General features: G+C 36.4%; 1 protein-coding gene across 1 annotated transcript in view; it reads right to left on the bottom strand.

The window, feature by feature from the left end:
* The window catches only part of WDPCP (WD repeat containing planar cell polarity effector), a gene marked incomplete at both ends in the record, with an annotated part of 270,224 nt that overhangs the window by 7,122 nt on the left and 246,283 nt on the right, over nt 1-16,819 (bottom strand). The window contains one exon of the mRNA XM_079720396.1: nt 11,567-11,634. Coding sequence (XP_079576522.1) covers nt 11,567-11,634 — 68 coding nt within the window. The remainder of the gene's footprint in view (nt 1-11,566; nt 11,635-16,819) is intronic.

Genomic DNA, 16,819 nt, shown 5'->3' with positions numbered 1-16,819 from the left:
ATGAGCACTTTAAAAACTGTTTCCAGTTTGTTAGAGCCTTGTCAGTCTTGTGGATTCAAGCCCCATTGGCTTTCAAAGCTAGATGTTTGGGGGCTCAGCTCAAAGTTACAGATCTGAAAAGTTGGGGAACTAGACATGGGGTTCAAACCCTTTGTCTCTCAGAGGGAAGTTCCAATTTGAGAGTTCCAATTGTGGGTTGCCATGTGGGGTGAGTTTGTGGCAAGATTATGTCTCAGTCTCTCCTACCCATTTCGATGTTGGTTTTTTTCCTCATTTGCCTGATGTATAGGAGTCGCTTAGCTAGTTTCTGGGGTTTTCTTTTTCCAGAGAAAATTGTTCCCTATATAGCTATAGATTCAGTGTGTCCGTGGGATGAGGTGAGCTCAAGACCCTCCTAATTGCCACCTTTTTTTTTTTTTTTTGGCTGCATTGGGTCTTTGTTGCTGTGTGCGGACTTTCTCTAGTTGTGCCAAGTGGGGGCTACTCTTCGTTGCGATGCATGGGCTTCTCATTGCAGTGGCTTCTTTTGTTGCAGAGCACAGGCTCTAGGCACATGGGCTTCAGTAGTTGCAGTATGTGGGCTCAGTAGTTGTGGCACGTGGGCCACAGAGCATGTGGGCTTCAGTAGTTGTGGTGCATGGGCTCTAGGGTGCGCGGGCTTCAGTAGTTGTGGCGTGCAGGCTCAGTAGTTGTGGCTCGCGGGCTCTAGAGCGCAGGCTCAGTAGTTGTGGCGCAGGGACTTAGTTGCTCCATGGCATGTGAGATCTTCCCCAGGCCAGGGATCGAACCCATGTCCCCTGCATTGGTAGGTGGATTCTAAACCACTCCACCACCAGGCAAGTCCCCTAACTGCCATATTGAACAAGAACCTCCTTGGATATTAATGTTTAATTTCATTTTAATTTTTGTTTCTGGTTTTGTTTTAGATAGAAAATTTTAAAAATAAAACTTCTCCTCAGATTATATGATTCATTTATGATTTCTATAAAGACAGAAGGGAAGAACCATTAAAAGTTTCTGTCTTTTTTCTCCTTTATTGTACTTTTTTCTCCTCTTTTGGCTACTTCCACTTTTTCTTTCAAATTGCAAATTTCAGTAAAGTTCTCAACTTAGCCAACTTGGTCATTTGTTAAGTTTTTTTGTTCATTTTTGCTTTTCTGTCTATTAATTTAGTTTGTATAGCTTCCTCATCAGCCTCCTCTCTGTAGAATTCCTGCCTATTCTTATTTTGTGTTAGAAAATACCACCTTTATAATGGGTTTTCTACTAGGTAATTAAACTTGGCTAAGCAGGATCCATGTGGATAATTGTTTCTGTGTCAATGTGACTGAGCCGTAGGGTACCCATGTATTTGGTCAAACATCATTCTGGGTGTTTCTATGAAAATACTTTTGGATGAATTTAACATTTAAATTGATAGACTGAGTAAAGTAGATTGCCCTTCCTAATGTGGATGAGATTCGTCCAATCAATTGAAGGCTTGAACAGAAGAGAAGGCTGGCCCTTCCCTGAATAGGGGGGAGCTCCTGCTTTGTCTGCCTTTGACCTGGGACATTGGTTTTCTCCTGCCTTTGGACTTGAACTGAAACCTGGATTTGAGCCTGTTGGCCTTCAGGTTGGAACTAAACTATTAGATCTGCTGGGTTTCCAGCTTGCAGATCGTAGGTCTTGGAACTTGTCAGCCTCCATAATCACGTGAGCCAATTCCTTATAATAGACACACACACACACACACACACACACACACACCCTATTGGTTTTATTTCTCTGGAGAATCCTAACTAATACAACCCATATTCATTAATTTGTTCTTACTGTATTAATCCTTTGGTACTTAAGTGTGGAAGTTCACACATAGTAAAACACAAAGGGAGACCCTGATGTGTTATTTAGCCACTTATATTAGAATTGGTTGCTTAAAAAAATATTTTAAACTTATCTGAATACTATTCTAAAACAGTTATTAGAGCTAAGATCTATATTGGGCAAAAGAGGATTAGTTGCTAGAGTACAATGAAGGCAAAATAAGGTTATTTCAAGGAAGGAGTAGTCAATAATATAGAATGTTATCAGCAGTTGTGCGGAAGAGTTCTGGAAAAAATCATTAGAATTTGTCAGTAGGAAGAGATTAATCGTTTTCAAAATGAATATTTTTAGAAGAATTGGGTAGAAAGGATCATTTAGGTATTAATATGTTTTGGGTGACAAGGAAGTAGAGGTAGTTAAAAAACATGCAGTAGTAGAAAATAAGGTTGGATAGGGGTGATATGTGTAGATTATAAAAGGTCTAAATAGTTTAAAGTCACTTTAATGTCAGTTTGGAGAATGTATCAAAAGCATTCTACCATAGTTATCAACTGTGAACACATTATATGCAGAGATTGTCTTTTACCTCTGTTTTCACTCTATAACATAGTTTCTGGTACATAGGAGGCACTCAATAAATATTTGTTGAATGCTGGATGAAAGATGCTTACAAGTCATATTAAATCTTTTATTAATCTCAAAAATTATCCTTTTCTGTTCCTATCAATATTTTCCCTCAGGCTTACTGTACTCCCAAAGTATCATAATGAGCTTGCTATTTAGTATTTCCTTCTGTTATTTCTCATTTCAATCAACTTGGGATGAGGCCAGTAGATTGATATTCTTATGCCATGCTTTTGATAATATTACTCTCCTGCCTATAACCTTAAAAGCCATGTAACTACTTACTGAAATAAATATAAACTCTTTAGCCTTGCACCACAGCCCATCCACAATCTGACCCATTACCTACCTTTTAGTCCTTATCTTTCACTACTGTTTTAGACTTTAGCATCATTGGGCTTATAAAGCATGTAAAGCTGTGATCTACTAGCCCAGTGCACTGTCAAAATGACAAAATTCAGCAACCAATTCTTGGTCATTTCAAAATAACTCAAGTTCTTCAATTACTTTTCTTAAATACCACGAAGGAAACTGTATTAACCACAGTGATACAAAAAGCTATAGATATTTAATGTATTCAACTTGATGTATTTGGAGATACATGTACACCTGTGAAACCATCATCACTATTATTGCCATAAACTTATCCATCACCTCCAAGAGTTTCCTCCCATCCACCCTCCCTTGTATTTTTTTCTTTTTTCCTTTGTGTAAGAGCACTTAACCTAAGATCTACCCTCTTAGCAACATTTTAAGTATATAATACAGTATTGTTCATCATAGCCCCTGTATTGTACAGCAGATCTCCAGAACTTATTTTGCATAAGTGAAATTTTGTATCCTTTGGCCAACACTTTCCCACTTCCCCCTCTCCCCAGCCCCTGGCCATCATCATTTCGCTTTCTGCTTCTATGTTTTGACTTATTTTATTTAGCATAACTGTCCTTCAGGTCCATCTATATTGTAACAAATGGCAGAATTTCCTTCTTTTTAAGGGCTGGATAATATTCCATTATATGTATATAGAATATTTTCTTTATCCATTTGTTCACTGATGAACATTTGGGTTGTTTCCAACCCAAATGTGACTAACACTGTGATAAATGTGGGATTGTAGATATTTCTTTAAGAACCATATTTCAGTTCCTTTAGATATATAAAACCAGAAATGGAATTGCTGGATAAAATGGTAATTCTATTTTTAATTTTTTCAGAAACCCCCATATTGTTTTCCATAGTGGCTGCACCAATTTACATTCCCACCAACAGTATATAAGGGTTCCCTTTTGTCCACATCCTTGCCAACACCTGTTGTTGTTTTTATTTTTGATAATAGCCATCCTAAGAGATATGAAGTGATATCTCATGGTTTTGATTTGCATTTTCCTGATTGGTGATTTTGAGCACTTTTTCATGTACGTGTTGGCCATTTGTATGTCTTCTTTGTAAAAAGGTCTATTCAGGTCCTCTGCCCATTTTTAAATTGGATTTTCTTTTTTACTGGGTTATATGATTTCTTTATATATTTTAGGTATTTATCCCATATCAGATATATGCTCTGCAAATACTTTCTCCCAATATTGCCTTTTCATTTTGTTGATGGTTTCTTTTGCTGTGTAGAAGATTTTTAGTTTGATCTAATCCCACTTATCTATTTTTGCTTTGGTTGTCTGTGTTTTAGTGTCATATCCAAGAAATTGCCTAGTTCAATGCTTAGCTTTCCCCCTGTTTTATTCTAAGAGTTTATTGTTTCTGGTTTTAAGTTTAGGTGTGTAATACATTTTGAATGGATATTTTTTAATATGGAGTGAGATGAGTGTTCAGTTTCATTGGTTTCCATGTGGACATCTAGTTTTCCTACAAGTATGGAAGAAACTTATCTTTTTCCCATTGTGTATTCTTGGCACCCTTTTTGAAGATCAGTTGATCCTGTATGTATGGGTTTATTTCTGTGCTCTCTATTCTGTTTCACTGGTCTATATGTCTCTTTTTATGCCAGTACTATACTGTTTTGAGTATTATAGATTTGTAGTATGTTTTGAAATCAGGGAATGTGCTACCTCCAATGTTATTCTTCTTGCTTAAAATTGCTTTGGCTATTTGGCGTCTTTTGTGGTTCTAAATGAATTTTAGGATTGCCTTTTCTATTCCTGTAAAAAATGCCTTTGGGGTTTTGTTTAGTTCTAAAAGTTTTTTTATGGAGTCTTTAGGGTTTTCTACATATAAGAACATATCATCTGCAAACAAAAATAATTTTACTTCTTTCTTTCCAATTTGGATGGCTTTATTTATTTTTTGTTTCTAATTGTTCTAGCTAGGACTTCCAGTACTGTGTTGAATAGGGAGGTGAGAGTGAGCATTCTTGCCTGTTCCAGAAATTAAAGGGAAAGGTTTCAGCCTTTCATTGCTGAGTATGATGTTAAGTGTGGCCTTTTCATAAATGGTCTTTATTGTAAGGTAAGTTAAGGTCTTTAACAGGTAAGTTCTTTCTGCACCTGATTTGTTGAGAGGTTTTTTATGTTTGTTTTTAAATCATGAAAGGGTGTTGAATTTTGTCAAATGTTTTCCTGCATCTATTGAGATGATCATGTGAATATTATCCTTTGTTCTGTTAATGTGTATTACATTCTATGATTTTTGTATGTTGAACCATCCTTGGATTTTAGGGATAAATCGTACTTGATCAAGTGTGTGATTCTTTTAATGTGCTGTTGAATTCAGTTTGCTAGTCCTTTGTTGGGAATTTTTGCATCACTGTTCATCAGGGATGTTGGCCTGTGGTTTTCTTTTCTTCTGGTGTCTTTGTCTGGCTTTGGTATCAGGGTGATGTTGGCCTCAAAGAATAAGTTTGGAAGTTTTCCCTCTTCTTCAATTTTTGGGAAAAGTTTGAGGAGGAATCTTATTAATTCTTCTTTAAATGTTTGCTAGAATTCACCTGTGAATCCATCTGGTCCTGGGCTTTTCTGTGATGGAATTTTTTTGATTACCCCTTGAATTTCCTTATTTGTTATTGATCTGCTCAGGTTATTTCTTCTTGATTCATTCTTGGTAAATTATGGGTTTCTAGGAATTTTGCCATTTTTCTAGGTTTTTCAACTTATTGGTATATAATAGTTCATAATAGTCCATTATGATCACTTTTGTTTTGGTGGGATCAGTTGCAATATCTCCACCTTTATTTCTGATTTTATTTATTTAAGTCTTCCCTCTTTATTTCTTAGTTAGTCTAGCTAAGGGTTTGTTGACTCTATCTCTTCCAAAAACCAGTTCTTAGTTTCAATGATTTTTAAAAATAGTTTTTCTATTTTCTATTTAACTTATTTCTACTCTAATCTTGATTATTTCCTGCCTTCTGCCAGCTTTGGGGTTAGTTTGTTCTTTTCTAGTTCCTTGAAGTGTAAAGTTATGTTGTTCATTTGTAATTTTTTTAAATAAAATGTTTATTGTTTATAAACTTTGCTCTTGCTACTGTTTATGCTGCTTCCTATAAGTTTTGGTATGTTTTCATTTTCGTTTGTTTCAAGATATTTTCTACTTTACTTTTGATTTCTTCTTTGACCCAATAAGTTGTTTAGGTTGTTTAAGAGTGTATTTTTTAAAATTCCATTAGTTATCCCATTTCCTTTCTTGTATTCATTTCTAGTTTCATTACATTGTTACCAGAAAAGATACTTGGAATGATTCCAGTCTTCTTAAATTTGTTAAGACTTGTTTTGTGACCTAGCATGTGATTTATCTGGATGATGGTCCATGTACACCTGAGAAGAATGATTATTCTGCTGCTATTGTTCTGTATATGTCTTCAGTTTTAATTTGGTGTATAGTGTTGTTCAGTTCTGCTGTTTCCTTCTAGATTTTTCCTGTCTGAATGATTTATACATTATAAAGAGTTACGGATTGAAGTATCCTGCTATTATTGTATTGCTGTCTATTTTGCTCTTCAGATCTGACAATGTTTGCTTTACATATTAATAAACATTTTATATTTGATGTTGGGCACATATATATTTATAATTGTTATATTTTCCTGTTGAATTGACCCTTTATCATTATCTTTGTCTCATGACAATTTTTGACTTAAAGTCTATTTTGTCTGATACAGTGTCTCTTGCTTTCTTTTGGTTACTATTTTCATGGAATATCTTTCTCTATACTTTCACTTTTAGCCTACATGTGCCCTTAAATCTAAAGTGAGCCTCTTGTAGATAGCATGTAGTTGAGTCCTTTTTTTTTTTTTTTTTTTTTCCAGTACGTGGGCCTCTCACTTTTGCAGCCTCTTCGGTTGCGGAGCACAGGCTCCGGACACGCAGGCTCAGTGGCCATGGCTCACGGGCCCAGCCGCTCCGTGGCATGTGGGATCTTCCCGGACCGGGGCACGAACCCGTGTCCCCCACATCAGCAGGCGGACTCTCAACCACTGCGCCACCAGGGAAGCCCAGTTGAGTCTAAATTTTTATCCATTCAGCCACTCTGTCTTTTGATTGAGTTAAGTCCACTTACACTTAAAGTGATTATTGATAGGAAAGGGTTTACTATTGCCATTTTGTTAATTGTTTTCTGTCTTTTTTCTCTTGTTCTTGTCCTCTTTGCTCACGTTTCTTTATTGTTTGATGATATATTTTTTTGGTAATAGCATGCTTTGATTCTTTTCTCCTTATCTTTGGTATATCTATTATACTTTTTTAAAAAGTTACTACTGGGCTCACATCAAAGGTTTTATAGTTATATCAGTCCGTTTTAAGCTAATAACAACTTAACTTCAATTATATCCAGAAAGTGCACCCTTTACTTCTTTCCTTACACACACAATTTACAAACTCATGCTAGATTTTACTTCTTTCTATATTGTGTTTCCATGAACACATTACAGTGGTTATAGTTATTCTTACTACTTTTGTCTTTAAAGATTACTGTTACAAGTGATTTATGTGCCACAATTACAGTATTGTGTTTCTCTTTATATTTCCTTTAGCAATGAGTTACAGTTTCATGTTATTGTCTAGCATTTTTTTGTTTGTTTCAACTTGAACTCCCTTTAGCACTTCTTATAAGGCAGATCAAGCATGATGAACTCCCTAAGCATTTGTTTGTCTGGGAAAGTCTTTATCTCTCATTCTTTCTTAAAGGAAAGAAGTTTTGCCAGGTAAAGTATTCTCGTTTGGAAGCTTTTCCTTTAGAAAAGGAATATATCATCCCACTCGCTTCTGACCTGCAAGGTTTCTGAAGAGAAATCCACCAATAGTTTATGTGCTATTCCTTGTATACTCCCTTGTATATGACAAGTTACTTTTCTCTCACTGCTGTAAAAATTCTCTTTGCATTTGATTTTTTTTTTTTTTTTTTGCGGTACGCGGGCCTCTCACCGCTGCAGCCCCTCCCACTGCGGAGCACAGGCTCTGGATGTGCAGGCTCAGTGGCCATGGCTCACGGGCCCAGCCGCTCTGCGGCATGTGGGATCCTCCCAGACTGAAGCACGAACCCGTGTCCCCCGCATCGGCAGGCGGACTCTCAACCACTGCGCCACCAGGGAAACCCTGCATTTGATTTTTGATAATTATAATGTGTCTCATGAAAATCTATTTGGGTTCAACCTATTTTGGGAATTTGGGGCCTCACAAATCTGGATGTCCATTTCCCTCTCTAGATTTCAGATGTTTCAACCATTATTTATTTTGTATTTTTTATTTTATTTATTTATTTATTTTGGCTGCGTTGGGTCTTCGTTGCTGTGCGTGGGCTTTCTCTAGTTGTGGCGAGCAGGGGCTACTCTTTGTTAAAGTGCACTGGCTTCTCATTGCGGTGGCTTCTCTTGTTGTGGAGTATGGGCTCTAGGCACACGGGCTTTTGTAGTTGTGGCTCGCAGGCTCTAGAAGACAGGCCCAGTAGTTGTGGCGCACGGGCCTAGTTGCTCCGCAGCTTGTGGGAGCTACCCAGACCAGGGCTCGAAACCGTGTCCTCTGCATTGACAGGCGGATTCCTAACCACTGCGTCACCAGGGAAGCCCCAACCGTTATTTCTTTCAATAAGTTTTTAGCTTTTCTCTCTCTCTCTCTTTTTCTCTGTCTCTACTCCTTCTGGGACTCCCAAAATGTGTATATTTGTGCCTTATTGGTATACCATAAATCCCATAGACTTTCTTCACATTTTTCATTCTTTTGGCCGTTGTTGTTGTTGTTCCTCTCAATGGGAAATTTCAAATGACCTGTGTTTGAGTTTGCTGATTCTTTCTTCTGCTTGATTGATTCTGCTGTTGAAGTTATTGAATTTTTTACTTTAGTTATTGTACTCTTTAGCCTCAGTCTTCTTTTTTTAATATTCTTTTTAAAAGTATTTTTATTTTAATTTTTTTGGCTGCACTGTGTGGCATGCAGGATCTTAGTTCCCCAAGGATCAAACCCATGCCCCCTGCATTGGGACTGTGGAGTCTTAACCACTGGACCACCAGGGAAGTCCCTTTTTTTTTCTTTTTTAAATGGTTTCTATATCTTTATTGAACATCTCACCTTGTTTAGGTATTGTTTTCTTGATGGTCTTTAGTTGTCTATCTGTGTCCTCTTTTAGAACATTGAGCTTTATGACAGTTTTTATACAATTCTTTGTCAAGCCATTCATGGATATACATTTCTTTAGGGTTGGTTACTGGAACTTTATTAGTTTTCTTTGGTGCCGTCATCTTTGCCTGATTCTTTGTGATCTTTATAGCCTTGTATTCATGTCTGTGCATGCATTTGCAGGAGCAGGAACCTCTTCTGTTCTTTATAGACTGTTTTTGGCAGGTAAAGGCCTACTCCTGCTAGGTCCCTGGATGGACAAGCCTGCCTCCAAACTGCAGTTAGGCAGGGCCAAGGCCAGATTATGAGGCTGCTTCCAGGTCCACAGTCAGGTCCATGGTTGGCTAGACTATTACTGGGGGCACCAGCAGGAGTACCACATTCTGGGTCCCCAGGTGGATGGGACTACTTCTAAATCCACAATTGGCAGGTCTCTTTCTTGGGGTGCAGATTGTCTTGTCTCCTCCCAGGTCTCTGGGTGGATGAGACTGCCTCCAGGATCACAGTTGAGCAGTGGGAGCTCGTCATGGGGTTGCTTCTAGGTCTTTAGTTGGGTGGGTATTCAGTGGGACTAAAATTAGAGTCACAGGTGGGTGTGGTTCCTGCTGGGTCTTAGTTGAGTGTGGCTGGAGCCATGTCCACAGGGGGATAGGGCTGCACTCAGGTCTATATTCAGCAGACCTGCTACCACGGTGTGGGCAGGTCTTCTCAAAGTGTCTTTCCTTGGTTTTGGGCTCCAGTGGGGATGCTGCAACTTCTACCTGGATTTTGAAGCTCCTACAGTGGCACTTTTAATTCATGGATGATTGCCAAATCAGTGTTTCTGTGGGGGAATGAGGGCTGGAGGGACCTCCTATTCTGCCATCTTACTAGTAACCGTCAACTTTTTTTTTTTTTTGCGGTACGCAGGCCTCTCACTGTTGTGGCCTCTCCCGTTGCAGAGCACAGGCTCCGGACGCGCAGGCTCAGCGGCCATGGCTCACAAGCCTAGCCGCTCCGCGGCATGTGGGATCTTCCCGGACCGGGGCACGAACCCGTGTCCCCTGCATTGGCAGGCGGACTCTCAACCACTGCGCCACCAGGGAAGCCTGAACCGTCAACTTTTAATTTCAACTTTATTGCTGGCCTTTTTAAATATTGTTAACTCTACACTGTTTTTTCAAATTCAAGGGAAAAAGACAAAAATAGCGTATTTTTCTGAAGACAAAATCATGTATCTTTAAGCCATTAATGCCAAAAGAATCACTTTAAACTGTTTATTCAACTGCCCATCCTTTACATGAATCATTCCATTGAAAGTTTGATTTCATAGGTGAGAACAACTGAAGAGTTGAAGTGACAGTATTTTGGGTCAGAATTGGGACCATGTATAGTATATCTGCTTTGTGACACGGAGTTGGTAGGCCTCAGTTTATGAAAAAAAAATGTTAGTAACTGCTATATCCCTGGCACAATGCAATACTTAAAAATTCTTTTTCTGTCTTCACCACATCTCTCAGGTGCTGAAGTTGCTCTCATGTATTTCCTTCCCTGGGCTCTTCAGAAGAAAAACTCCACTTAAAGTCTCTCTTTTTTTTTTTTTTTGCGGTACGCGGGCCTCTCACTGTTGTGGCCTCTCCCGTTGCGGAACACAGGCTCCAGATGCGCAGGCTCAGTGGCCATGGCTCACGCGCTCTGCAGCATGTGTGATCCTCCCGGACCGGGGCACGAACCCGTGTCCCCTGCATCGGCAGGCGGACTCTCAACCACTGCGCCACCAGGGAAGCCCCACTTAAAGTCTCTTAACTCCACATGCCTCTCTTGTCCTCTGTTATCTTCCTTTCTTCCAAATTTTGCATTTCAATTGGCCCATTCTCAGAGGTAAAGGGAAGAAAATGAGTAGGCCAAACTTAGGTTCATCTTTAGGGGACAGTGAAGGGGACATAGTGAGAACATTCAAATATTATTTTTGTCCCTTCACAAGCAGTCATCTATGTGTTACTATGTTTTCTATTTCTGTAATTTCATATGCAGTTTCTTCTGCATGGTAAAATTCTACTTACCTTTGAAGGCCACCTGCTCAGCTCAGCATCTTGGCTGGAGGTGAATGCTGTTACCTCATCATGCTTTTATTTTGGTACCACTTTTAGGGAGTATATTACATGGCTGCCTTATGTTACAGTACTTACTGTTTTTATCTTCTTGTTACTAAACTGGGCAAGAATCATGCCATTTTTCTCAATGACCTACAAAGTCTGGCTTCTCAAAGTGTAGTCTTCAGGCCGGCACCATATACATTACTTGAGAGCTTGTTGGAAATTCAAAATCATGGGCTCTAGCCCAGATCTGCTGAATGAGAATCAACATTTTAATGAAATCCCCAAATTTATTTGTGTGCTTATTAAAATTCAGCCTTTGTTATAATCACGTGACTTGGTATTTTACATTATACTAGCCTAGAGCAGTCTTATAGCACATGAACTAAAAATGCTTAGGGTTTTCTTATTTTTATGCATTCACTGAAAGCTCTTGCCAGCTATGACACTGTTTTTCTGTTACACTTTGAATACTCTGTGTACCTTGGATTCCATTACCTTCTTCATTACAGGTCTTAGCCATCAAAGATCCAGCACAGATGTCTTTTTCAAGTTCATTCCTTCTGTCAAATACTTGTCTATTGTGTATAGGTTTTTTTAATTGGAAAAAGAATGAAAAAGGAAATTATAGGGTTAAATATGTTACAAATTTTAAATATTGAATATTTTCAAACTTATGAGGTTTTAAAAAATATAATGAAAAAAATTTCCTTGGAACCTTTCAACAATATAATCATTTAAATACTGTATGTTAAAAATGTTGAACACTGTTATTAACTTTCTCACCATTAAATATTTTACAGGACATTTTGAAGAGCAATTAAATTTAACTTTAATATACAAATGAAATATTTCACATATACAATTTTCAAAAAAAGCAGCAATGGAAACAAAATGTGATGCTCTGAACTCCTCCTGGGTATTACAAAATTAGAATGAATGGTAAAAGTTTTCTATTAAATAAATTTTATTTTTCTAATTTTAGAAGTAATCCATTATTATTGTAGAAAAACTAAACACACACACACACACACACACACAGAAAAAGAACATTAATATAATCCAAATATCTAGAGTTCTTATCTGGATAGTTAGCTCCTATACTTATTATTATGCATCGTTTTTAACAAATAAAGCTGAGATTATGTTGTCTTACAAAGTTTTAGGTAATTCTCTTACTTATATAATAAGTTTTTTGGTTTTAAAATTTTTATTATTTAAGTTATTATACATTAAAATGGACTTTTAAAGACATAGATTCTGTGAATTTTAAGAGATGTATAGATTCATGTTATTACCACTACACCACAAACAGAATACAAAATAGTTTCATCATGCCAAAAAATTCCCTCATACTTTATAGTCACACCCTCCCCTACCAGTACTCCTGGCAATTGCTTATCACCATGACTACAGTTTTGACTTCAAGAATATCATATAATTGGAATCATGCATATAAACTTCTGTGTCTGGCTTCTGTCACTCAGTATATTGCTCCCGATATTCATTCAAGATACTAAATGTATCAATAGTTCGTTACTTTTTATTGCTTAGCAGTATTCCATTTTATAGATGTACCATTTTGTTTATTCACCTGTTGAAGGATATTTGTTTTCCCAGGTTTTGGCAATTATAAGTAAAATGGCTATCAGCATTCATCTATGGGTTTTTGTGTGACATAAGTTTTCATTTCTCTAGGGTAAATACTCAAGAATAGGATTGCTGGCTGATGCTAAATATACTTTTGTAGTTTTTTTTTTTTTTTGGTGGTGCCATGTGGCTTGTGGGATCTTACTTCCCCGACCAGGGATTGAATCAGGCCCCCTGCAGTGGAAGCGCAAAGTTCTAACCACTGGACCACAAGGGAATTCCCTCAATATATTTTTACTTCATAGGGAACTGCGAAACTGTTTCCCAGGATGGCTGTATCATTTTTGTATTCTCATCAGCAGTGAATGAGTTCTTGAGTTGCTCTGCATCTTAACCAGTGCTTAGTATTACTGTCAGTATGTTTTTATTACAGATATTCTAATAGGTGTGCAGGGGTATCTCATCATGGTTTTAATTTTGCAATATCTTCATGACTAATGATGTTGAATATTTTTTCATGTGCTTATTTGCCATCTGTATATGTCCTTATTAAAGTATATGTTCAATTCAAATCTTTTGCCCGTTTTAATTGGGTTGTTTTCTTGTTGAGTTTTTAGAGTTTTTAATATGTTCTGGATATAAGTTTAATGTCTATCATGTGATTTGCAAATATTTTCTCCTAGCAAATAGCTTGTCTTTTCATGCTCTTAACAGTGTCCTTTGAAGAGCAAAACTTGATGAAGTCCAGCTTATCTGTTTTTTAAAATTATGAATTGTGCTTTCAGAGTCAGATCTGAGAATTCTTTGACTATTTCCAGATCATGAAGATTTCCTCCTATGTTTTCTTCTAGAAGTTTTATAGTTTTACATTTTATATTTAGATCTATGATCCATTTTGAGTTAAGCTTTGAATAAGGTGTGAGGTTTAGTTTAGGGCTCATGGTTCTTACCCATAGATTCCAGTTGTTTAAATACCATTTGTAGAAGAGTATCCTTTGTTCATTGAATTGCTGTAGAAGAGTATCCTTTGTTCATGGAATTGCCTTTATACTTTTGTTAAAAATCAGGCATATTTGTATGGGTCAACTTCTGAGTTCTCTATTCTATTCCATTAATCTACGTGTCTGTCCTTTTCCTAATACTATACTTTCTTGATTAGTTTAGCTTTAGAGCAGGGAATGGCAAACCACAGTCCATGGCCAAATCCAGTCCATGCCTAGTTTTATAAATATAGCTTTATTGGCACACAGCCATTCATTTACATATTGTCAGTGGCTGCTTTCTCGCTACAACTGTAAATTTAAGTAGCTGTGACAGAGACTGTATGACCTGCAAAACCCAAAATATTTATTAAGTGGACCTTCACAGAAAATATTTGCTGACTCCTGCTTTAGAAAGGCTTAAGATCATGCATGATTCTTCCAACATTATTTCCCATTTTAAAAATTGTTTTTGCTATTCTGGTATCTTTGTCTTTCTGTATAAAATGTATAATCAGCTTGCTTATGTCTACAAAAATCCTTTCTGGGCTTTTAATTGGAATTGTGTTAAATCTTTAGATCAGTCAGAAGACAACTGACATCTTTACTGTATTGAGTTTTCCAATCCATAAACCTGGTGTATGTATCCATTTATTTTGATCTTTTATGATTACTTTAAACAGTGTTTTATAGTTCTTGGCATACAGATTCTGTTCAAGTTTTGTTAGATATATTCCAGAGTAATTTCATTTATTTTGGAGCTACTGTAAACTTTTAAAATTTTGACTTCCAATTCTACATTACTAGTATATAGGCATATAATTGACTTTTATGTATTGGCTGTATATTCTGTGACCTTGTTAAACTCACTTATTAGTTGTAGGAGTTCTCTGTAGATAACCTTGGGATTTTCTATGTAGATAAATCATGTTGTCTGCAAATAGGGCTGGTTTTACTTCTTTCCCAAGCTGTATTTTTTTCTTTCTTTTTCTTGTCTTATTGCTGTGGCTAAGACTTTCAGCACAGTGTTGTATAAGAGTGGTGAGAGTGGACATCTTTGCTGTGTGCCCACCTGTGTAGTTTCGTTTCTGTTTTTGTAGCTTCTCTGTATAGATTGAGGAAGTTGCTTGTTATTCCTTGTTTTCTGAGTTTAAAAAGTGCTAAATGGGTATTAAATCTGGTCAAATGCTCTTTTTGCATCAGTTGATCTGATCAACTAGGTTTTCTTATTTGAACTGTCAATATAGTAGATTTCATTGATTTTTTCAAAATTGCATGAGCCTTGCCCTCCTGAGGTAAACTGCATGTGATTGTGCTGTATTTTCAAAAAATATATTACTGAATTATATTTCTTAATCTTTTGTTGAGGATTTTTGCTTCTATAGTTATGAGGGATACTGGTCTAAAGTGGTTTTTTGGTTTGGTTTTTTTTTTGTTTTGTTTTGTTTTGTTTTGTTTTGGTACTCTGGGTAATGGTAGCTTCAGAAAATGACTTGGGACATGTTTTTTAATCTTTATTTTCTGATAGAGATTGTGCACAATTGATGGTATTTTCTCCCTCTAAATGTTTGGTAGAGTTCACCAGTGAGACTATCTGGACATGGCTGTATTTTTTTCGGAGTTTTTTTTAAACTATAAATTCAGTTTTTAAAATAGTTTTAGGAGTATTCAAATTATCTGTTATATTTTCAGAAAGCTTGGTAGCTTGTGGTTTTTAAATAATTAGTCTGTTCCAACTATGTTATCAAATTTATATGCATAGAGTAGCTCACAACATTATTATCTGTTTAATGTCTATGAGGCCTATTATAAAATCCTCTCTTCCATTCCTGATAATGAAAACCTATGTCTTTTCTCTTTTTTTGTCAGTCTGACTAGAGTTTTATCAATTTTATTGAACTTTTCAAACAACAACTTTCCAACTTTTGATTTCATTGATTTTCTTTTTCTGTTTTCAATTTCAATGATGTCCGCTCTTATGTTTATTATTCTGCTTGTTTTGAGTTTTTGATCTGTTTTTTTCTAGTTTCTTAAGGTGGTAGCTTAGACTGTTCATTGAGACATTTTTAAAAATAAGCATTTAGTAGAATAAAATCTCCACTAAGCACTGTTTAAGCTATATCCCACAAATTTTGATATGTTGTATTTTGATATTTTTCAGTTTATAATATGTTCTGATTTCCTTGAGACTGCCTCTTTGACCTATGGATTATTAGAAGTGTGTTTTTTAATTTCTAAGTTTTTGTAGATTTTTCTGTTTGTCTTTCTGTTGTTAATTGCTAGTATAATGCCATTTAATGTCAAGATTTGTTTTATGACCCAGGATATGATATGTCTTGGTGAAATAAGAAAGTTCATTGGAGATCAGATTAGGCTGGAGATAAAGTGGAAATATTCTTTTTGTTCTTCACCTCCCATTATCTTTCTCATATTATCTTCATCTGCTTTTTTAAACATAGCTAGAGATTCAGTGGAAACCTGTAACGATCTTTAGGTTGTCAAATTGCTGATACCCTTTAACTTTTATGTTTTGAAAGAGCTTAAGATGGTCTATCTTTGGAAATATGTTTAAAATTGGCCAGTTTTAGCCATATACTGAGGCTTAGAAAAAGACTGCTCTACTTAGTTTCTGGTTTTATAGGCAGCAAACACATAGCAGGGATAATATGAACTTAACCAGTTCTATCTAATATACATTAAGCTACCGTAATAGCTGAACACATTGGAAATGCTCAGTATATTTTACATTTATTTCAGTTTAAGATGCATAAATGGACTTCCTAGACATATGCCATATGTTCTCCTCTTATGCCAAGATAACAAGAATTAAAAGACTGAGATGAATAAACAAGGTCAACTTAGACTGAGCCAAATTAGACAACAGAATAATTGTCAGATTTTCTGTTGGCAGGGACAGTTTGTTTTGAGCCAATCTTCATGAATTATAGGCTGTAAATTTTTTTTTTCTGGTAAGTCTACCACCAGGGATTCTGTTGACAATTTCTTTGTTTTGTAAACACTGAAGATTTTCAACAGTTATATTGTTTATAGGCACACATAAGGATTCTGAATAGATGGGCATTTTTTTTGTTCCAATGTAAAGAAAACTGCTTAGATATGAATCAAATAAAACCAAGGCAAAATTTAATAGCTTTTAAAAGGATAGTATTTCATTTGGAGTTTCTTAGGTATG

Source organism: Hyperoodon ampullatus, assembly GCF_949752795.1.
Source record: "Hyperoodon ampullatus genome assembly, chromosome: 15".
Taxonomy (NCBI): Eukaryota; Metazoa; Chordata; class Mammalia; order Artiodactyla; family Ziphiidae; genus Hyperoodon; species Hyperoodon ampullatus.
This window is presented reverse-complemented; position numbering and strand designations above follow the sequence as displayed.